This window comes from Labeo rohita, chromosome 6 (genome assembly GCF_022985175.1).
Source record: "Labeo rohita strain BAU-BD-2019 chromosome 6, IGBB_LRoh.1.0, whole genome shotgun sequence".
In the NCBI taxonomy this organism is placed as follows: domain Eukaryota; kingdom Metazoa; phylum Chordata; class Actinopteri; order Cypriniformes; family Cyprinidae; genus Labeo; species Labeo rohita.
Genome location: NC_066874.1, coordinates 8,587,719 through 8,611,836, shown reverse-complemented (window position 1 = coordinate 8,611,836; position 24,118 = coordinate 8,587,719). Strand labels below are relative to the sequence as shown.

The 24,118-nt window shown below is 37.7% G+C and overlaps 1 protein-coding gene across 1 annotated transcript in view; it reads right to left on the bottom strand.

Annotated features, from left to right (window-relative positions):
- The window catches only part of baz2ba (bromodomain adjacent to zinc finger domain, 2Ba), a 101,176-nt gene that overhangs the window by 43,719 nt on the left and 33,339 nt on the right, over nt 1–24,118 (bottom strand). The window contains 1 exon segment of the mRNA XM_051111927.1: nt 8,428–8,595. Coding sequence (XP_050967884.1) covers nt 8,428–8,593 — 166 coding nt within the window. The 5' untranslated portion in view covers nt 8,594–8,595.

Sequence of the window (24,118 nt, the reverse complement as noted above, 5' to 3'; positions counted from 1 at the left end):
TATTGCTTAGAAATGACTAAGATAAGTCTTCCTTAAAATGAACCCAAAATAGGTTGGAAATGAACATTTTTTAATATATTCAATAAATGATCATTTATTAATAAGTTGAATACATAATAATTACATTTGTTTTTAATTGCTTATTAACAAATCTTCACCTTTTGATTATTGCTGATGCCTCTTGTAATGATATGTCTGATTTTTAATTTACAACACATTATGGGTTCATTTATACTCATTGTACACTCTAAAAAATGCTGGGTTATTTTTTTTAATCCAAATGCTGGGTTTAGCATGTTTGGGTTATTTTATTGGGTTGTTTTTACCCAGGTGCTGGGTTATCTTTTTTCTACACAAATGCTGGGTTAAGCCAGAGTCTCCGATGAAACAACCCCGCTGCTGAGTTACAGTCAGAGTGCAGGGTTTTTGCATCCTCTACAGGAGAGAGCAGCTCTCAGCACCGCCAATTTGATGCACTTCAGTGAAATAAAGGTTTGAATACATTTTATTTCATTTCTAAAGTCTTTAAAGTGCTGTAAATTATATTATTTTACATAATGCAACACACAATGTCAGTCAGCTGCGTCAGTCAGCTGCGTCAGCAGCGGTCTTTCACATGACGGAAACGCCTTTTGCCTTGCATAACATAAGCTGATTTTATTTGTTATAATACTGAACTGAACTTTAATTTAATTTGATTTTAAAATATGTTCTCTAATCTCAGTACTGTTTGTTTATAGACAGTTTATGGAGTCAGTCACGGCATCTTTTAGCTACGAGTGAAATGCGAGACGGTATTTTGAGGTTTGTACTTCCCCCGGCTGACAGCGGCACATCACCAGCTCAGATTTCGGTGACGCACGAGAATTAGCACTACTTCAATGAAAAGTGATTACAGAGAACGGATGATTACACTTAAATTAAAATGCGACTTTTAAATGTCACATTTTTTATTTCTAAAATGCTTGTTAAATGAGTTTAAATGTATATAATATTGTAAACTATGCTGTATTCACCAAAAATAATTTGAAGTGTCTAATATTTTTGTCCATGGGTGTTTTTGCTTACTAATAAATGTTCACCTTTTGATTATTGCTATTGCCTCTATAATTCTAAGTGTGATTTTTAACTTCCAGCCCATTTTAAGTCAGCAGTATAATAATTTTAAACAACAGTTGACTTAAAACAACCCAGCATGTTGGGTAAAAACTTTTAACTCAGCCAGCTGGGTCAAAATAACCCAGCATGTGTTCTGTCCAATATTTACTCAGCACTGGGTTGTCAAATAACCCAAGTTGGGTTGTTTTTAAACCAGCATTTTTGCGCAGTGGTTTTTGTGAGTGTAGTGGCACTAGTTTTGTGAAAAAAGGGTTAGAACGTGTAAAATTACATTTGTGATTCTATCTGAATCATTTAGACAGCTCACTGCTCAGGTACGTTTGGAATATTTACCCAGAATCAATTAAAACCAAACCTGCGAATACATTTCTAAAGTTTTCCTGCATGCGAGTAGGTGGTCATACTTTAATGTGCTAGAAATCAGAAAAACACCCCACTGCGTTTGTGCCACATTTAATGTTTTATTTATTACATTGGTATTTATTACAGCAACTTGTTAGTCTGTGATTCTCTTTTGCCAGATTCATTAAGTGAACTGGTTCAAAGAGTTGTTTGTTATTGAATCGGTACCCACTGGTCATGCTGTATTTTTGTTTTTGCATGCAGCCAGTTAACTCTTATTTCAAAAGAGCAAGAAAATCCTGTTTTGCATGATGTGTCTTCTTTTAATTAGGCTCTAGAACGGAAAGGAGAAGAAAGAAGACGACAGACAGCTTTCAGTTCCCGAGCTTAAGGCCTGTCCTTTTAAATTCTCACACACACACAACTCCAGCACAGCCTGTATGTTTTGGGGTTTGTCCTGATACAGACAGCGGCGACGAACGAAGGAAAAAAGGACGAAAAGAAGGAGCTGGAGAAGGAGAGAGGCGGATGTGAAGATAAATGAGAGGAAATATTCCCCCAAAGACCATCATCCGCTCCTGCTGGCACACATACACACGCACACACACAAACACACACAGTGGCAGAAACGCCAGTTTCATATTAATGCGCTTTCAGCCGGCAATAATTAAATCAGCCTCTGAGAGGAGCAGAGCAGAATTACCGGATTACCTGATATCCTTCTTATTTTATCTTTCTCCTTCGTTCTCTCTCCCCGTCTCTCTCTTTCTTCGCTTGTCCCCCACCCCCCCACCAACACACCTTCCCATGTTCTCCATCTTCTGACAAACCGAGCCATCTTGAAAAGCGGCACTGTCCTCCCCCACCTGTCTCCTCGTTCGCTCTCTTATGTGGGATGCGGCGGAAGCCGATTAATGTGCCCTCCGTTTGCATCAATCACATTTCTACAGACAGATCTGACAGCCGACTTAATTGTCTGTGTGTCTGAGGGGGACGGCGAGAAAAAGTGCGAACATGTGGCCGCCGTTTGTTCTGCGAGAGGTTAAAATATTCTCTGTTTAAGCCCAGATGCACCTCGTTCTCGACCTGAACATCATCTATCGCTCTGGCACGCTTGTGGGCCGGTGATTTAGTGGGACAAAGTGTTAATTGCGTTTAAAGCGGTAATGATAGCGCTGTGAGAACCTGTCGAGGGATGGTCTCATTCTCAACGTTAATCAGCTCAACTAGGACTGAATTACCGAGGTCCTCTTGTCTGTTTAACCCAAGTAAATCACTTTTTTTAATGGATCGTTCTTTGTTTTTTGGATTTCTTCCCATTTTATATCACATGAGCATGCTTATGCCTATTGCACAGGTAATCACAGCTCAGTAATACAGCACTCTTGCTTATGAAACACTGTTCTATAAACAAAAAGTTAATATTAAGTACCAGACACAATATGGCCAGCTATTTTATTTTTGCACAGCCAACAAAAATAGTCCCAAAAGAGGACAAAGCAGGATCAAGTGCTGGAATTCTATGTAGCAATCACAGACAAGGGGAGTGATGCAAACTGTCCCAGTCCTATTTTATGAAACATCAGCACTCTTGGAATTGAAAACTTCATATTTTCAAAATTAACTATTTAGCTGCTTACTGAACAACTAGCTGGTGAACTGGTCTTTAGGATGCCCAGGATAATTAGGCTGGTTTCAGGTTCATCAGTAAAGCAGAAAGAAAAGAAAATGTGAATTATTTATGTCTAAACACAATGTCTTAAAAAGGCGCAGTGAGAATACTGCAAGATGATCAAAAATAGCAACAAAAATATTTAAAGGAGAAGTCCACTTTCAGAACATAAATTTACAGATAATGTACTCACTCCCTTGTCATTCAAGATGTTCATGTCTTTCTTTCTTCAGTTGTAAAGAAATTATGTTTTTTGAGGAAAACATTTCAGGATTTTTCTCCATATAATGGACTGGTATGGCGCCCCGAGTTTGAACTTCCAAAATGCAGTTTAAATGTGGCTTCAAACGATCCCAAATGCGGAATGAGGAAGAAGGGTCTTATCTAGCAAAACGATTGGTTATTTTCATTATAAAAACACAATTTAAATACGTTTTAATCTCAAACGCTCATCTTGTCTTGTTCTGCTCGAACTCTGGGTGTTCTGGTTTAAGACAGTTAGGGTATGTCATCGTATTTTCAACTCCCTCAGCTTTAAAAATAATTAAAAAATCATCCTACATCACTGCAGAAGTACCGACCCAGTCTTTGAAAAGTGAACATGCAACAAAGATCAAACACCCTTAACAAAAAATGTAAAACAGTGGTATAAGACAAACCGATCGTTTCGCTAGATAAGACCCTTCTTCCTTCGGCTGGTATCGTTCACAACCGCATTTCGGATCGTTTGAAGCCGCATTAAAACTGCATTTTGGAAGTTCAAACTCGAGGCGCCATAGCAGTCCATTATATGGAAAAAAAAGTGCTGCAATGTTTTCCTTTTAAAAAAATTATTTCTCTATGACTGAAGAAAGAAAGACATGAACATCTTGGATGACAAGGGGATGAGTACATTATCTGCAAATATCTTTGTTATGGAAGTGGACTTCTCCTTTAACGTCCTTGTTTGGCTGTAGCAGTGATGCTTTAAGTTTTACACAATGGTTTAAAGTACTAAAAAATATCAAAAATGAAATAAAATACATAAGGTCAACACCACCAGTCAAACTGTCAGCTGTTAGATGACTAGTGAACTAGTCCTGCATCATGACCCATCATGTGAAATGCCACTTTTCCTTATTATTTCCTTATCATATTAGCTGACTGGAGCTAACTACTATATGTGACCCTGGACCACAAAACCAGTCATAAGTATCACATGTATATTTGTAGCAATAACCAACAATACATTGTATGGGTCAAAATGATAGATTTTTCTTTTATGCTTAAAATCATTAGGATATTAAATAAAGATCATGTTCCAAGAAGATATTTTGTACATTTTCTACTATAAATATATCAAAACTTTTTTGATTAATAATATGCATTGCTAAGAACTTCATTTGAACAACTTTAAAGGCGATTTTATTCTCAATATTATGATTTTTTTACCCCCCTTAGATTCCAGATTTTCTAATAGTTGTATCCCGGCCAAACCATACATCAGTGCAAAGCTTATTTATTCAGCAGACAATGTATAAATCCCATTTTCCAAAAAATGGACCCTTATGACTGGTTTTGTGGGCCAGGGTCACATATAATAGAGAGATATAGTGGAAAGTGGAATGGATTCAGGAAATGTTAAAACCTACATTACCCACATGAGCACCACTAAGCCACGGCTCTGACTAAAACTGGAGCTTTATATTTTATTTCTGTGAAAACAGAAAAACAAAGAGTTGGTGAGTACTTGAACCTGAATTTTGCTAGGTACTTGAATTTCAAGAGAGACAAGCCGGAGCTGGAATTACATATTCAAAACTCCAAAACTCTGAAGGGAAAAACGGCAAAAAAAACCAAAGGTTTTGCTATTCACCGTGACTCCTCTTGTCGGGCTGGTGTGGAAGTAGAGTAGTGGAAAGCCGTGTGGAATATCAACTGTTAATGAGAGTCTCGTCAGGAAACGACACGGGGCCAAAAACGAAACCAGAGCAGACAGAGCGAATTACAAACAGGAAGGAGTCAGTGGAGCCTTACAAACTTCACAGTTTATAGGGGAGAGGAGGATATTTAAGAGTGTCAGGAAGGATGGAGGGAAAGCTGTGTTATTGTGCCTGTGCGTTCACGTGTGCGCGTGTGTTTATGTGAAGGGGGGTGGAGAGTGAGATGACAGCAGTATTAACAAAGGCCTAGTTAATTGGTTGAGATTCATTAATGCAGCAGCTTTTCAATTTGCAGCCAAAACTGTGAGTGCTAAATCCTGGACGGTGTTTTCACATGCTGAACAATAAGTCGGTAATTACGACAGGAGCAAGTCGGTGGCTTTCTTCAACCCTGACTGTGCCACAGAAAGAACAAAACACAAGAGGGAGGGAGAAGAGATGCTTTATCAGATAGAAAGACTATGGACAGCTGGAAAAACAATTAATTTATAAGTTTACCCAAAAATGAAAATACTGTCATCATTTATTTATGAACAGATCCTAATATTATTTCAAAGCTGCATTGTTTTCTTTCTTCAGTGAAACACAAGGGCTTTCAGGCTCCAAATAAGACAAATAAAAAACAGTTTTAGCTGATTCTGGGTAAACATTTTATTTTGCATCAGTACTATTGTTCTCTGTTTTTTTTTTTTTAAATATCCTATTACTGTTTTATTTAGTGAGAACCTTTCACAGTTCAGAGGCTGATTCATTCACAAAACAGCCAACCCTAGCTCTGATTCAAAACAGCCATTCCTAAGCATTGTCAGAAATAAAAATGTAACGCAGTAGTGTTGCCTAGGGATGTGCCCGAATAGTGAATCCGTATTCGGAAAGGCACGGAAAATGAATAACGCATTCTACTAAGTTACTATATTCTGTTACATTACAGTATATAAAATTTCACTTACCACCTAGTAAAAAAAGTAGATTTAAAATGCATTTAATTTAATATTAAGTATAGTTCAAGTCTACTAACATATTTACTGACATATCGCTTGAGACTTACTGATATAAAAATTATTTTAAAAAGTTATAAAAGTAAAAGTAAATAAAAGTAAATAAACTTTATTTGGAGTACTACTTATGCACAATGCACAAGTATTAATATTAAGCCTAAAATATTTTTCAATGTCACTATTGATGAGCATTGTATGGTCTTTAAATAATATCGTTTTTATATGCAAAATATTTAAAGTGTGCCTAAAGTATTACTTGCAACAGTTCCACTTTAGCACAATCAAATATACTTAAGTGTATCTTTAGTTGGACTTAAGCACTACTTCTGCACAATTACTTCTGCATTTAGTACAAAATTAGTTGTTCCAATTTAGCAGACTTTAAATATACCACTTTAGTACACTAAAAGTACAACTGCAGGGTACTTTTATTAAGTACATAATATGTAAATGCATTTGTAGTATAGCTAGCATGAAATAAATGTATTTTAAATACATTTTAGCATAATTATTTTTCACTAGGGCACATTAACAAAGTAAGGAGAGATAACTGATCATGATGACGAATGTCTGCAGAGCACCACTGACAAACATCTAATCTTGTGAAATGTGTGGTAAGTACTGCTGCTCTGTAGTAAACACAAAGTACATATGATCGTAAATCTCAAAAGTCAAAGTAAAAAAGCGTATGCGCATTCAAAAGCGATTTCAATGCCACGCATATTAATAGCGACTCCCTGACACCCTCAATTTATATACAGTATAATTTCCAAACAATATAATTGCAAGAGAAAGCACTGAAATATATTTTCTCCTCCCATTTCGCATTTATTCCCTTTAGGGATTCCGTAGTACATGACATTTCCTTTCAAAACACAATATTCGGATTCTGCACATCCAGTTTTTCTAATGCAAAGCGAAATTATTTAAAAAGTAGCAACACTTTTACTTTGTTACTAAGAAATATTGTTCAAGTAATAGCTTCGCTATTTGCTGTGATGTTACTCCATAACACCAACTTTTTATTTGTGAATTCTGACATTGATACTGTATTTCCAAACCTGTATGACTTTTTTTCCCACTCTGGAACACAAAAGGAAAAGTTCTAAAGAATGTTAATGCAGCTTTAGTGCTAAGTTAATGCACGAAAAAACATTTTTTAAGTCATAAACTGCTGAAAACTCTCAAATCTCATTCATGATCACATAAAAATGGTGCTCCAAAATATGTTTCATCTACTCAATGATGTCAAATCAACACACTATTTTTGAAGTGGTGAGGATTTACAAGCTGTGGCGTAGGATATATTTTTCGCGAATAGATTATTTTGGTGTTTTCCTCAGATAAAGTTATTGTGTGGCTTCAAATCACTTAAAAGGGATAGCTCACTCAAAAATGAAATTCTGTCATTTACTTGCCCTCATGTCAATCAAAACCTATAAGACTTCAGTTCTCATAATTTTTGTCCATTTCAAGCTACTATGACTTTCACTCATCAAAAAATTCATAAAGACATTGTAAAGTAATCCACACGAATGGAGCGGATTAATGATGAAAATATTTAATTTAAGATTGTTTTTTATATATAACACACATCACATGTTGAGGGGTGAAAACCAGAGGGCCTAAGTGACATTTTGGGTGAAATGGAGACATAAATCCCAAATGAAAGCTCTTGAGCTCTTTCTACTGGCAAAGTATACTGTTATCCACGAGTGTACAAATTTTTATTACAAACGATTGAAATCAGTACACAAGGTCAGATCAAACTATGGTAAATTTCTGTTTTGGCCCTCCTGTAAAGCCCTCAACTGTACTTGCTTGACACTCCAGAACCAGTGAGGTCATGTGTCACATGCACCCAGTCCTAATTACAAAAAAAAGAACAGTCTGGACTCTCTGCAAAAATCTCCTTTCGTGTTTCCTGGAAAAAAAATAAATTTGAGTTTGGAACGACATGAGGAACAGTAAATGATGACAGAAATTTCATTTCTGGCAGAACTATCCCTTTAACAGAACAGAATCTGAGAAAGTGAACACTTGTGCCTTATCAGACGAGACTCAATCAGCAGAGAAGATTTGCGCTTTATCACATGTCACTCAGAGAAAAAAAAAAAGAAAAAGATGCTTCATCAGACAGGAAGAGACGTCCCTGATGACATCAGTCTCCAATCTGCCGCCAACCACGCAGTCTAAACTTGGAGACGGGCTCAAAGCGTGCCTGTGCGACACTCTGCGGTGTGTGTGTGTGTGGGGAAATGTGCTGGCGTGTGATTGTGCGTGAGTTTTGACTGAGCACTTTTCACACTGTAACAATAAGCAACCCTTGCGTCAGGGCATGAAAGAGCATGTGTGTGCGCTCACGAGTCCTTACCGCATGTGCCGAGCGAGGCCGCGGCTCCGTGGTTCAGGCTGCTCTTGGCATTGGAGGCTGCTGTGGATGAGGAAGAGGAAGAGGAGGAAGATGACGACGCAGAGGTGGCGGTGTGGATGGAGGCCGGGGTGGTGGAAGGCGAGGCCAGCCGTTCTCCAGACTCCATATCTGTCAAGCACAATCCAATCGATAATTAGAGCGAGCTCTCGCACGCACACACAGCCTGCCACTCTTCCTTTCACATTTCACTTGCCATGAACAATATTTCTATTTAACACCAGTCAGTCTCCTTCACACACACACATACACACGTCTGCTCCCAAGACGAACCAAATCCACAAGTGTATTTCTACAGGACCACACATTAGCGTCCTGTTTGGGCAGAGGGTTTGTTCGGCTTGTCACGTTAACCATTCATTCAGTGTCGAGACCCCCTTCAATAGGATGGAAGAGAGACGGGCACACACACACACATGCACAAAGTGAGCAGCACACTGATTTACAAGACTATTCACAGCCATTTTTACACAGCGTAAAACAAGCGTTCTCACACTTGATGTGCTTAACAGGCAAATTATGCCTTTAACTGTTTCTGTGGAGATTTCACAGTTTGGAGAGATGCATATTAAAGACAGTCGCACGCAGCCAACATATACACACACACAAAACCCCACAAGCCTTCTTGAATTTCTTTTTCCCTTCTCAAAACATACCATATCCGCACGTACTTTAAACGCATGAAAAGGCGATTAGCAGGCGTTAGCGTGTGATTCAAGCAGAAAAAACCTGACTGCTATAGACAAGTGAACTGCATTTGGAAATTTGGAGTTTTGTCGCATGTCCGTACGGATGCTAATATCACGAGAAGATTTCGATGTGCACACATGGCTTTGTTATTCTGTCATTATATATAAACACTCGTGGACTGTCCCCTGAGCGCCTCTCCTTCTTGTATGTCTCTGCTACACACACACAAATACACACATGCAAACACACACCGATTAGATCTCAGAGATGGAAACGTCCATGGAATATCAACTAACAGCTCTCGCCCGAGAGCAATGGCGAAACCAACACACACACACACAATGAAAGTGTCTGCATATTGGCGTAAACAGCGGCAGAAGCCACAATCTGCCACTGCGGTTGTTATCCCCCTTTCTTTCGCTCCACCTGTCCTTCGCTTCCTTGTCTTTCGGATCATCCCTCTATCTTTGCTTTCTAGCCATTTTCCCCTCACTCATACCCTGCCTCCAAAGGTCAAAGGTCACCAGGTCATGACCCTGCCAACTCAAGTTCATGGCAGGTTACTCTGAACTCTGAAATGAATGCTAGGTTGAAATTCAACCTTAAATAATTTCTCAGTGGAAAACAGCGATTGAATTATACACAGTGCTTGAATATATCTTGGTGAAATTGCCGAGATATAAATTACAAATGAACGTTCAGTCAGATGAAACATTCTAACACAGACACAGTAATAAAAAAGTGAAAAGAAATATTGTGAGTCACTTCATTTACAGAAACACACACAGAAAATGCTAATATGACTCAGGGAAGATTTTCTAAAATGCACAACCATGTCTCACACTATAAAATATAAATACATTTGAAGTTATACGTTTAAAACAAATCCTATAATTCAACAGAGGTTAATATGTCTGTACTTATAACGTTAAATTTAAAGGATAGGTACACTACTGTTAAAAAGTGGGTTGCAGCTCATCATGGCTGCATTTATTTGATCAAATATACAGTAAAACATTAATTTAGTAAAATAACATTACAATTTAAAATATATTACAAATTTAAAATGTTTTCTATTTTAATATATTGTAAACTAATTTATTCCTGTGATGGCAGAATTTCTGGCAGAATTTTCAGCAGAAAGCAGTAATATTGTGAAAAATCATTGCAATTTATTTTATTTATATTTTAATTAAAGCATTTATTTTTTAAAATAGAATTTATTCTTGTGATGTCTTCAGCATCAGATGATTCTTCAAAAAATATTCCAATATGCTGATTTGCTCAAGTGTTTCTTATTATTATCAATGTTAAAAAGAGATGAAATATTTAATATCTTTATGGAAAGCACAATGCATTTTTTAAGGACAGTAAATAAAACAGCATTTAATTAAAAAATAAAACCTTTGTAGCATTATAAATGTCTTCACTGTCACTTTTAATCAATTTAGTGTATACTTGATAAATAAATGCATCAATTTCTTAAAAAAAAAAACAATCTTACAGACCCCAAACTTTTTCATTACAATTTAAAATATATTAACAATTTAAAATGTTTTCTATTTTAATATATTGTAAACTAATTTATTCCGGTGATGGCAGAATTTTCAGCAGAAAGTAGTAATATTGTAAAAAAAAAAAAAAAAAACCTGATATTTAAAATTAAATTTTTTATTTACATTTTAATTAATGTATTTTTTTTTTAAATAGAATTTATTCTTGTGATGTCTTCAGCATCACATGATTCTTCAAGTATTTCTTAATATTATTCATGTTAAAAACAGTTTAAATATTTAATATCTTTATGGAAACCACAATGCATTTTTTAAGAATTCTTTGATAGAAAATTTGAATAAAATCGCATTTTTAAAAAAATAAATCTTCTGTAGCAGTATAAATGTCTTTACTGTCACTTTTGATCAATTTAATGTATCTTTGCTAAATAAATGCATCAATTTCTTAAAAAAACAATCTTACAAACACCAAACTTTTGAATGGTAGTGTATATATGTTATATCATCTACCTCTCTCCAGTTACTCACTTAGCGTGATTACCTTAAACATCAACGTTAACAGACGTGGGTCTCAAAATAATTCATAACAACAACCATGATTACAGCAATAATGGTATGCCAGGGTATTTAAGGATCCAATCCTGACTTAATTATCAGAAATTAAAACAGCTTTAGCATCAGAATTAGTCTGATTTTATAGCTAATTAGCCATCTTCCACTGTGGCACTGGAAGGCAGGCATCGTAATCTCCGTGAGCGGCGTAATTAATTTGACTTGGTGCACGCAGCCAATGAGATTTTTGGAAAAAAAACAGCAGGCCCCAGATCCTGCGAATGAGCGAATCATATGCTAATCGCGATCTGGGCGCTTTGCGGGATACGTTTAGTCCGTGCAATATGGACGACACCTTCGTCTCTCGAGCCAGCCGGGAGAAACGCAAACTCGATTCCCACGAACGTGCTTCCAGAGAGAGACACTACATAAAGCTGTGTGTTATTTAATTTAACCTGAAAATCAATCATACACTCCTGAGGCAGTGAAATATACTGCTGAGGTTGCTGTGTTTGGGAGAGTGTGTGTGTAATTGCGTAAGTTTGTATGTGTGTGTGTTTATTCACAATGCTGCGTATCTGTCTGCAAACGCGCACATGACCCACACTTCTCACTTGTTATGGCCCGTGGTAACAGATGGCCAATGCTAGCCAGGCTAATCTGCCAACAGAGTCGTCAGCATGGATCAGTGCTAATCAGAGCGCGCCAGCAACCACACCGACACAAAGACTCCATTTTCTTCAACCAGCGCACGCTCAGCACAGGCCCGTCACCTTCCCGGTGACCTGCGGCAGGGGAACAGCGACCTTTGACCTCACATCGCTGCCAATTCCCAGCTGCAGCGGCATAAACGCTCATTCCTACAACCGGTAAGTACGCAGGACGCGGAATACATGCTATTTTTCACAAGGGCGTGAGATTGCGGTTAACGAGTGTCCAAATACATCCATCTCCCCGGCCCTTATGACTCATTGATTGGTCGCAGCGCTGCGTCGCCATTGGCTGGAGCAGCTTTCCTGAAGCGTGAGATGGCTTCGCCTGTCGCAAGACACGGTTGCTTGGTGACACTGGCAGTCACACCACCGTCAGCGTCCCAGGATGCACAGAGAGAGAGAAAGAGAGCATGTGCGGCGTCGTGTTAAAAACACAAGTCTCTAAATCAAGGAGGGGAGGGCGGATGGTGAGGAGAAATGATATGTGGGCGGTGGCCTGTACAAAGAGGTGTGGGATTCACCTTTCTTTCTTCAGCCGTCTCAGTTGTGAGTTGAGAGGGTATTAGATTTTATGTGTGTGTGTGTGTGTGTGTGTGTGTGTGTCCTGCCACATGGATGAATAATCTAGAGGTCTTTAAGAAAAGCAAGACGACAGGGTCGGACTGATAAAATTGATTTCTGAGCGCTAAAAGCTGCGAGTTTCTCCACGGCTCCGTGCGTCCGTGTCCGTTCGAGCAAAATAGGAAATTCTACAACTCTGATCGCGAGCCAAACCGTCCGGTTTATCCTAACGCAAGCAGACAGATGCCATTGATCACGTCAATGCGCCTTTCCACCGTAACAAACATCAGTCTTGTGCTACACAGTATCAGAGAGTTGAAATTCAAGGGATGGGAACGTGATTTAAAGCTGCAATACGTGCGCGAGTGTATGTGTGTGCGTGTGTATCTTTGCGTGTTATGAGTAACCAGAGACCAGCAGCTCAACCCACACCCAAACAAAGGGCCCGTGACAGATGGTGGAAAGCTGCATGCTGGGATACTTCGGCCTTTCGTCCGTGAGCTGTTCTGTGGTCCAATGAGGAGTCACTAGATCCGCTTCCACAGCAACACAGATCAGCAGATATACCGAGCGGATCGTCTGCCCAAACAATGCCACACAAACAATGCAAAATGAGACCTGATGTCCACACGCACACATATCGCTGTCCTACAAAAGCGCATCCTTTAAACTTCATGTATGTTAAAGCGAGAATTAACTTCTCTTCACAAGCAAAGAGGTTGTGAAACGGTGGATGCTTTTGTTCTGAACTCATGATCTTTCAAGTCTTCTTAAAGTCAAGTGGAAAGCATCAAACACACATTCCTTCAGGCCGACTGGTGCTGACACACACACACACACACACAACAGAAGCTAGGGTGAAGTAGTCTCACCCACACTTGTAGTTGTTGTAGTGCATATAAAGCAGGTACATTTAGCCCTAAGACAGAGATGGATCCATTCACACAAACACAATCTCTCGAAACTTTTTTCCACACACACTGAACTACTATAACAGCACTGCTCTCTGTCTTGTAAAACAATATATTTATGAGTTTAAGAACTACTAAATCTATCAAATAAACAAGTTTTGATTTGTTGTGGCATATACGGGACGTCACATTGAATTGTTGTGCTCACAAGAATGATTGAAGTTTAAATTCACTTTACTTCTGTGCCACTTCTACTATGTCAGCTATGCAAACAAAGGCTTTGAAATATATTATTAATGAAAAAATAATTACAAAAATTGCATTACTAGAAATCATTGTATGCATTATGTTTTATATAAACTAAAATACAATTTCTAATGAAAAATATATAAAATGTATTTTATTATAAATAATACGCTGCACATATGTGACCCTGGACCACAAAACCAGTCTTAAGTAGTACGGGTATATTTATAGCAATAGCCAAAAATACACTGTATGGGTCAAAATTATAGATTTTTCTTTTATGCCAAAACTCATTAGGATATTAAGTAAAGATCATGTTCCATGAAGATATTTTCCTACCACAAATATATCAATTAAATTTTGATTAGTATAATGTATTGCTACAAGGCTTTGATGAAAATATGTAAACTTTTCTTTTTAATTTGTGAATTATTTATCATTTTAAATGACGAAAAATTGTGTACATACTACTGTAATATAAAGTAAATTTATAAAATAATTAGGGCTGTCAAGTGATTAATCGTGATTAATCGTGATTAATCGCATACAAAATAAAAGTTTGAGTTTGCCTAATATATGTGTGTGTACTGTGTGTAATTATTATGTATATACACACAAATTAACGTATATATATTTAAAATATGTTATTTATGTAAAAAATATTTTTATTTATATATAATATAGATTATATAAAAATTATAATAAATACATATACTTGCAAATATTTCTTAAATATATCCATGACTGTTTTTGTATCTATATATACATAATAATTACACACAATAACACATAACAATTACACCCACATATATTAGGCAAACTCAGACTTTTATTTATATTAATGACAGCCCTAAAAATTATTTATTTTCTCATTTTTACTTTTACTTGAATACAATAATCTATGAAAATAAGGTTTTGAGAAAAATAAGTAAACATTCAATTTTAATTAGTGCATTAAATAAAATTATTTATATAATAAATTATATTATTATTAAAGCATTCAGATATTATTTTAATATAAACTATTATAAATATAATTTATAAATTTATTTTGTAATAAATTATCTTTTTTTAATAATCTATGCAAAAGCAAAGAAAATATGTACAATTTAAATGTGTGTGTAAATAAATATGTTGAACAATTTCAGGCAATCGATTTCCTCTTGCAGCTACTTGATACTGGCTTTATCAAATTTCTGTAGCTTGTACATAATCACTTTCTCACTTGCACAGATACACTGAAAAAGCCAGCGATGCCATCTGCCACCTTTCACCCCAACATTTCTTGTTCTATACTAAGTCATCTGACAACTGCCAAAGTTTAGGAATCGCACAAAAAAGTATTTACTGTCTGTAATAAACTAAAAGATCAATGTTAATTATGAGCATCATTCCAGTCTGACTTAACAGCCGCATGACCTCTGTTGCAAAACATGAGTCTGATGCACAAATAATCAGCCACTGACCGCCAACGAGACGTGCGTGCTGATTGGTCAATTCAGAGGAGCGTAAAGAGTCTCACAGGATTCGTCTGCATTCTTTGACCTCCGCAAGATCCCAGTGGGACCATTGAGGATCATTAGATGTTTAGCTTGCCACAGCACGTTCAATGTGTGTGTGTGTGTGTGTGTTTGTGCTGTAATATAAGTATGTGCGCAGGTGTCTTACATCCCATCCTGAAGCAAGCGACACAACAAAACTAGATCGCTCTAGTTTTCACATAAACTACTGATCTAGGTTTGTCACACACTGCAAGTGAGCGGCGATACGCTGACGACACACTGTTAAAGAGAAAGACGAGAAAGCGTGTGTGAGTGAGAGAGAGATATTCTGTCCTTTACTGAAGCCCATTTCTTATTCACTCCGGAGGCAGCGGATCCGGCAAAAACCGGATATATTTAGACACTCCATTACAGAGAGAGCTGTGTGTGTATGTGTGTGTGTGACATGCTCAATGTCCCTGTACCATCTCCATTAACATCCGCACAAACACATTCTAAAAATCTACACAAATCCAAGTTACACATGTTCCATCCGAAGAGTCTTCACACACAGAAACGGCATTCATATATTCACTCACACACATGCATACACACACAAACAGACAGAAACGTAATTACACTACGTACAGTTTCATCACTTCAATTCTTCTCTCCATCAACACACTGATCTATACCTGTATTACCATCATAAACATGATTTACAGCTCCGCAAAAAGAGGAACACACATCCTGCCCTCCCTTCATGTCCTGTGTTTGTACGTGTGGATGTGTGTGTGTGTGTTTACATTGACAAAAGCATAAACCTGATGAGAAAATCCATCTCCTGTTTCAGATCGGACAGAGCAGAAATATCTTCTATTGATCACTGCAAAACAACCATCAGCTAAGAAAACAGCCATGATTGGCGAGACAGGCGTGCAGTTCCGCACCACTCTCCCCGAAGACTCCGTAATGTGTGTGTGTGTGTGTGACAGTGTCTGGCTCTAGGGATGATTTAAACATTCAAAAGGGAGTAAAATCAGCGTGTCAGTGCTATAACACAAGAGTCATCATATTTCTACATGGAAAGGGTGATGGAAGTGGCGTCTCAAATAAAAGTGTGCAAAGAGGAGAGAGAGAGAGGAGTAAAAAGAGACAGAGTGCGGGTTGAGAGAGGAGTGAATGAGAAAAGGCGGCAATTAATAAGTTATAGATTGGTTCTTTGAATAACTTTGCATTATTCATTGTGGGGTTATGATGATAACTGTGAAATTAGAGATTCATTTTCAGCTAAAGAGAGAGGGAAAGACAGAGGAAGAGAGAGTGAGTGTGAGGCGATGCATTGAGACACCAGTCCTACTAAACAAAAAGGTTCAGGTTCCTGCAAACTACACAGTTTTACACTCGGGGTCGAACACTAACAACCGCCAAGTGCCAAATGTGAGTAAAAAGTGACATTTATAAATCTTATTTGGAAACTTTCTAAGGAATGAGTGATGTGAGCAATTCAAATCATTCATATTTCCTAACATCTACTAAGTTTATCTATCTAGGACAAAGTATAATTAACCATAATATCGCATTAACAGAAACTGGGAGTGTCGCAATAATTTTACGTCTTAATTGAATGTTTTTTAGTATTTTAATTAAGTTAGACTTAGTTTTAATACAGAACTAATAGTAATATTAATAATAATTATATAGAAGTCATATAAGTCATTAAATATGAGTCATCCCGTTGGAAGTTTGCTTTAAGATTTTTTATTTGATTTTTATTATTATTTTATTATTATTATAAAAAAAAAACAGAGAAAAATACTGGAACTTGCACTTTTCTAGTCCAATAGTCAGAAAAGTGAGAAAGGTGAAACATGAAAGCTTGCGTATGATTTTATTGTATAATTAATGTGGACTATGTTTCTTTGGACAACATTGTTTGTTAATGTTAAGGATCTCAGAGCAGTTTTCTACAATTTGTATGTGAACACATAACATGAACTCTGTCCCACCTTAGAAGTCTGCTGTGATATTCATTTATAACAAGCTTTGTGAAAACACATTGCTCAAGTTTCACTTCTTTTTACCACATAAAAGGTGGGGTCTAACAGTCAGATCACAAGTGAAAATTCTTTTATTTAGCATTTTTCTAATTTAATTGAAAAAAAAAAGTTACAACAAATTACAATATTAGTGTAACACGGAGTAAAAAAAAAAAAAAATTCTGGGTAACACTTTCCAATAAGGTTCATTAGTTTATATTAGTTAACTACATTAGTTAACATGAACTAAGAATAAACAATATTTCTACAACATTTATTAATCTTAGTTAACGTAAATTTAAGCATTTGCTAATGCATTATTAAAATCACAATTTGCATTTGTTAATGCACTGTGAACTAACATGAACAATGGACGAATGTATTTTTCTTAACTAATATTAACAAAGATTAATAAATACTGTAATAAATGTATTGTTCATTGTTTCTTCATGTTTGTTAACACATTACCCAATGTAAACAAATGACACCTTATTGTAAAGTGTTACCCAAATCTGATTAGTGACTAAGTGCATAATCTATTTCATTTTACTTCTTAACTTTTTTTTTTTAATTACTAAAATATTTGGTATCACTTTACAATAAGGTTCATTAGTTAACTACATTAGTTAACATGAACTAAGAACGAACAATACTTCTACAGCATTTATTAATCTTAGTTAATGCTAACTTCAGCATTTGCTAATGCATTATTAAAATCACAAGTTGTGCTTGTTAACATTAGTTAATGCACTGTGAATTAACATGAACTAACAATTAATTACTGTATTTTTATAAACAAAGACGAATAAATAATAAATGTGTTGTTCATTGTTCATTCATGTTAGTTAATACATTAACTAATGTTAACAAAAGTGTTAACCAAAATATTTAATATAGATATTGGGGAAAAAAATATCCTAGATTTTCAGCATGGTCCCAGACCTTTGGACAGGTCTTCATACAAAGATAACATCACAAAAACACTGGGACAAAGTTTGCAGACAGGGGAATTTTCCTCCTGCTGTCGCCATATAAAACAACTCGCACTGAGGTCATGCGGTCCTGACTAGTTAGCAATAGGCTCAAAGCGTCAACTAGAGGTTAACCTAGACTGTTTCAGTACAACCCCTAGTCTATAAATCAAAACACACACACAAACAAACAGTGACATCCGCGTAATTAAATACGAGTCAAGTTCAATTTACTCAAATCGTTTGTGTTGTTCTAGGGTGTGTGCATGCATGTGAAGTGAGGAATACAGTCTAGGAGACAGGCAGACAGAGTTGCAAATTAAACAAGAACTATGGCTGCTTGAGCAATTTTTGTTTTAAATATTGTCATTCCCTCTTTCACACCCTGTCTCTCTCTTTCTCTCTCCATCTCTCTCTGGCCTCCAGACTTAATCCAGAGCCGTCTAACCATCTGCCTAATTTTAGCTTAAAACGCACACTGAAGTTTCCTCCTCCGCTCTGTGCATCACACCCCTGTCATATGATCCTTTTATTCGGCCGTGACCTCCTCAGACAGACCGGTCTAAAAATCGGCCAACATCTGCGCACCCAAACACGCTCCCTGCCGCCCATCTCTGAGTCTGGGCCTGCTCGACTGTACCGGCAGCCTTCCAGAGAATTCTCCAAGTGCCAGGACGAACACATGGCGACAACCGCAACAATATTTCAAGGCGATTACGATTACCGAGAGCTCTGGCGACAATCAGGCGTCGGATTACGCCGTTACTGTGCCTGATCTTTAAAACAAAGGTGGGCTAAGCCGTGGAAACCGTAAGGAATCCCACACGCATGTACAAAAGTGTACGCACAACCGGAACGTGCGACTAATCTGGGAGGACTAAATGGAATCAGCGGGTCTGCCGCGAGCTGTCAATCATGCGGCGTGTGGGAGGAGTCAGCCGCGGGGTCAGGGAGGATGCGGTCGGAATTTATGAGGGTATGATGGCATCGTCAAGGACTGCAGGCGAGCAGGCGGGTCGGGGGCGTCAAGGCCGAGGGACACTCGGCGAATACGGAACATGGATTTTGATCCGCAGACCTTCCCAGGCCCTGGATTACACCTCAGCCCACCCGTTTGCATCAGCCTCTCTCCCTCCAGAGAAAGAAAGAGAAGCTGACAGGAAAGAAAGTGGAAAGAGGAGCAAGAAGGGGCGGAAAGGACAGAAACATAGCGAGAGAAGATGAGAATAGCTCCTCGCGTGATTTTTCTGTGGGCTGCTGGCTTTCAGTGGGACAGCAGGAGTGAGTTGAGGTAAAGCAGACTGGACTGGCCCAAATCCTTCAATCCTAAACACTGACACACACACACACACACACACAAGCTCTGCTCCAAAACCTAGTGAGCTGCCTGCCTAGATGGCATATTAAAGCATGACAGGTGCAGCCCTGACAGACTTGTGTGCAAATATGCCTAATTCCATATTATATAGCTGGTGAAAAACAGTATGTGAAATGAGTAGTATTTCTGAATTCATAGTATTCAAAATACATCGGGCAAAAAGGATAACCTACCCTAATAACCTACTATTTCCGCTAAGAGAGGTGCGTATCTGATTGTGGCAGACTGTGGCAAGCTCACTAAAAAGATGACAGATAAATCAACAGAAATTATTGATTGCAGAGATAATCATTTCCTGGCTCAAATTCTGTGCGCTATATATTGTTACTCTTATTAGTTTAAATAGCTTAGTGCCATGCTAATTCTAAATAAAGAAAATAGTTGTGTACAAATCTGTACTGATAAGAACTGATAAAAATATGTTCTAAAAGTATTTAGAAGTGTGTTAGAAATACAATTTAGACATACTAGCACAGTTAGCATGTAACCTACAATATCAGAAGCCTCACTGATCTCTGCAATTTGCCATTTTGTAGCGCTAAGGTTTTGTAAAATATCTGTCACATGCGTTTTTGAAATTTTTTTAACCACTTAAGAACAGGCTTTTAGTTAAAACAGCCAATTGCTGGTTTATTTGTACTGTTTACTAGCTTTAAACATTAAAGCACTACCACTCAAAATTGAGTGTGATTTCAAAGTGTCATTTTTTTTGCATCATTACTCCAGTCACATGATCCTTCAGAAATCATTCTAATATTGTGATTTGCTGCTCAAAAATCTTTTGTAACATTATAAATGCCTTTATCATCACTTTTAAACAATTTAAAGCACTGTTGCTAAATAAAATAATTCATTTCTATCATTTCTATTATAATTTCTAAATAAGAATGCTTTCTGATGGATCATGTGACACTGAAGAGTGGAGTAATGAGGCAGAAAATTTAGCTTTGATCAGAGGAATACATTACATATTAAAATATCTTCAAATAGAAAGCAGTTATTTTAAATAGTAAAAATATTTCACAATATTACTGCTTTTGCTGTATTTTGGATCAAAACAATGCAGGTTTGGTGAGCAGAAGAGACTTTTTTTATTTAAAAGTTTTGACTGGTAGTGTACAGTTGTTCAAGTAGATATTAGCTGTACTTGTATGCTGAGGTGCACTATCCATCCACACAGTTAAAAAAAAAATAATAATAAATTGTACCTTTGGGGTACAATAGCTTGTCACTGATGCAGTGCCCTTAAACAGACAACTTTGTACCTTACCTATCCCTAAAAGGTGCATATTAAGTTACTACTATGAACCTTTTAGAGATAAATATGGTACAAAGACATTCTTTTGAGGGTACTGCCCCGGTGACAAGCTGTTATGCCCCTTAAGGTACAATTTTTACACATTTTTCCTGAGAGTGTATGAAAAGACTTGTTCAAATCAGCCACTTACAAGGTTCCATTTCTGTTCGAATGCAGCTACCTATTTAGACATTATATAGCAAGGCAGAAAGGGTTTTAAAACTGAGCCACGCTGATCAGTTACTGCAAGGCTCCATCGAAGATGTGCTGATCTGGATGGAGAGATCACACTAAAGGAGAGGGTCTAAAAGCCTAGACAGAGAGATCATATTAAATGTGTAGTTGTGCGCTGGAGGTGTAGTAGCCGCAGTGTATTTGTGTGTAATGAGCTCATGTTCTGTTGTCCCAGCTAAATAAAGCCTGAAGGCATCATCTCTCTCACTCTCTATGTCTCGGACTTTTCCATCCACCTCTCTCTCCACCTAAAATGCTGCCTTTGTTTTTCCCTGTTCTTTTTAGAACAGAGCTTCTTTCTTTAGTTAACGTAATGGCATAATTAGGCGTTCGTTTAAAGAGATAGTCTTCATTTAGCTTTATGCATTCTCTCCGTCTCTCCGAGCGCCTTCCGCACGGCTCGTTCCTTCCCAACAGAAAGCCAATTATGTGAAGTTTATGTGGCTTTGCCAGCCAAATATAGGCAAGACCGTTCATCTCTGATGAGTCATAATGTGTGTGTGTGTGTCTGTGTGAGTGTGTGAAGTTACAAAGACACCCATGGTGCATCTAATGAGATGAATGTTGCTTATTTATTTGTTTGTTTACTTATACACCATTCTATAAATACTTTTTGCAGAAAAATGCCTGTTCTTCTTCCACATCCTGCGGGTCAAAGGTCACTGACAGTCAGCTCATCTCAGAGCTTGAATCTGATTGGCTGTTTCACTGTCAGTCTGTAACAATGACCTGCCTCATCTCAAATAATCTGTCCCGGACACTGATTTCAGTTATTTTTCATTCAAGACAGAGATTATCTATCAGCGATGGAATGCATTAAAGGCACCGGATCAGTCAAAAACACCCAGCATGTGGACACACACGCAGCAGGTGAGCAGCCAGCTGTCATATCCTCACGCCTAGTCCAGGGAACATCGCTCTGACATTTCAGGAGCGGCAGAGACAGCCGAGCGGAGCTGTGTGAAATGGCGGCGTGAGCGTGATCTCCAGACACACACGTACACACACACACACACACGCAAGTGTGGTGGATTCAGGGGTTTGAAATGGCGACCGGACTGCCATCTCTTCATAATCACTCACACACACACACACACTTATCCACCCACTCATACACACACTAACACACTCACAGTCTTCTCTAGATATTATCTCCCCTGATTAGCATAATCTAATCAATTTCACAAAATTGTCTTTTAATTACCAGGAGCTCCTCCGGTGTGAAACCCTCGGAGGGCCGCGGAGGAGAGAGATCTTCGGGCGCCCCTCACCGGTTCATTGGCACCTGCTCTTTGCCTGTACACGTTTGTTAACCAAATGTAAACACGGTAGCGTTAGCATTGCGCTGTGTTCTCTGGTTTAATGACAGCTAAAAATAATCCTGGACCGATTACAAATCTTTCTCCAAAAAAGATTTTCTACTTTAACACAATTTACGGCCATTCAATCACTCTTTGTTTGTTTATGAGATTTTGAAGTGTTTACAGGCAGAGACTAATGACTAAAAGTCAGGCTGTAAACACGCTCTTAATAAAACTAGCCCTGTGTAGCAGTGAGTAATCACGGCTGATCCTGCCAGTTTGCTTGTGCGAGCGTGTGTGTTTGTGATCGTGTGTGTGTACTTTGCCCGTGTGGGAAATGATTAACATCCAGTGACTCACAGCCCCCAACAATAACACGGAGAGGTAAGACAACACACACAGACGAGGTAAACACACAAACACGCTAAATCTAGGCCGCGCAACACACTGCCCGCATCTACCTCGTCCTCCTGCGAGAGCTAAAAACCACAGCGCGGGATGACATGAAAGCTGTTTCTGCTCAAACACGAGAGAGTTAACAAATGAAGGTCTGCATCTGAACAAACTCAAGCGGAAATCCGACCGTCTATCTCTCTCTTGGGAGAGAGTTTGTCCTCAGGGAACTCTTGCTCAAACAGCGGACTGTGTGACTCGGTTGTGAAGTTTATTGAGTTTATTTCGTTACAAAACAACCAACTGAGAGAGTGACACTTTAACTGGTAACCTTTAACCTACTCATGTCTGTCAAATCAGCCACTTCTCAATTGCAGAAGCACTCTTTTCCTGTACTTTTAAATAGCATTTTGTTTAATGAGAGGAGATGATACCACACTTATGTTTTTTGCTGTCGCTAACGTTCATGGGAAAAGTTTTTGAGGGTCAGACTCTTGTTCCCTGGGCCTTTAAGACCCTAATCACATGGCCTGGGACAAAATACAGAAGTACTAGTATTTTTGACATCCCAAAAGTGAATAAGGAGGCATTTACGCAGAACATGCATTCCTCTGCACTGTTTTTCACTGTTTTCTATGTAGTGGGGTAAGATGAGCCATTTGTTTACTTATGTGGTCTTCAAGAAAAGGAAAAATGAGGCAGAGGTACAATGAAAGTATCTAAAGTAACTTCTAAAATTATGGCTTCTTATAAAAAAAAAGTGTTCCTGTGGCTCAATTTGCCCCAGGGTAGGGGTAAGTTGAGCCAAGTCTGTGGGTAAGATGAACCATCTGACTGAATCTGATTCAAACCCATGTGAAATTTTAAAAAAGATGAATCTATTTTAAAAACGAATTAATCAAACGTAATCTTACAAACAGTCATAGTTCTTTTCTTAAAGCTAACTTAAACAAAATAAAATCAATGAAATGAAGTTTTATTTTCAGTCTTTTGTTTTTTGCATTTCGTAAACAATATGTGTCATACCAAAGTTTTAAATAAAAGTAAAATAAAATAAAACCGAACTGGAATGAAGGAATAAATGTCACTGAAACTAATAAACATTTTAATTTTGGCATGGTAGCTTTTCAGCAATGGCGAACAGGCCATTAGAGACTATAGGTGGAAAGATATATGATTATAATGTGGTGAAAAGCAACTTCTGGTTCTCAAAGAAGGATTTGGTTCACTTGTACACTGTCCCTATCAAATAAACTACAAATAACATGTATATATATATATGATAAGCTACACCAGTTGCATAATATTACATTAAAATATCAGTTTATACTTCAGAGATATAACTTAACTTTA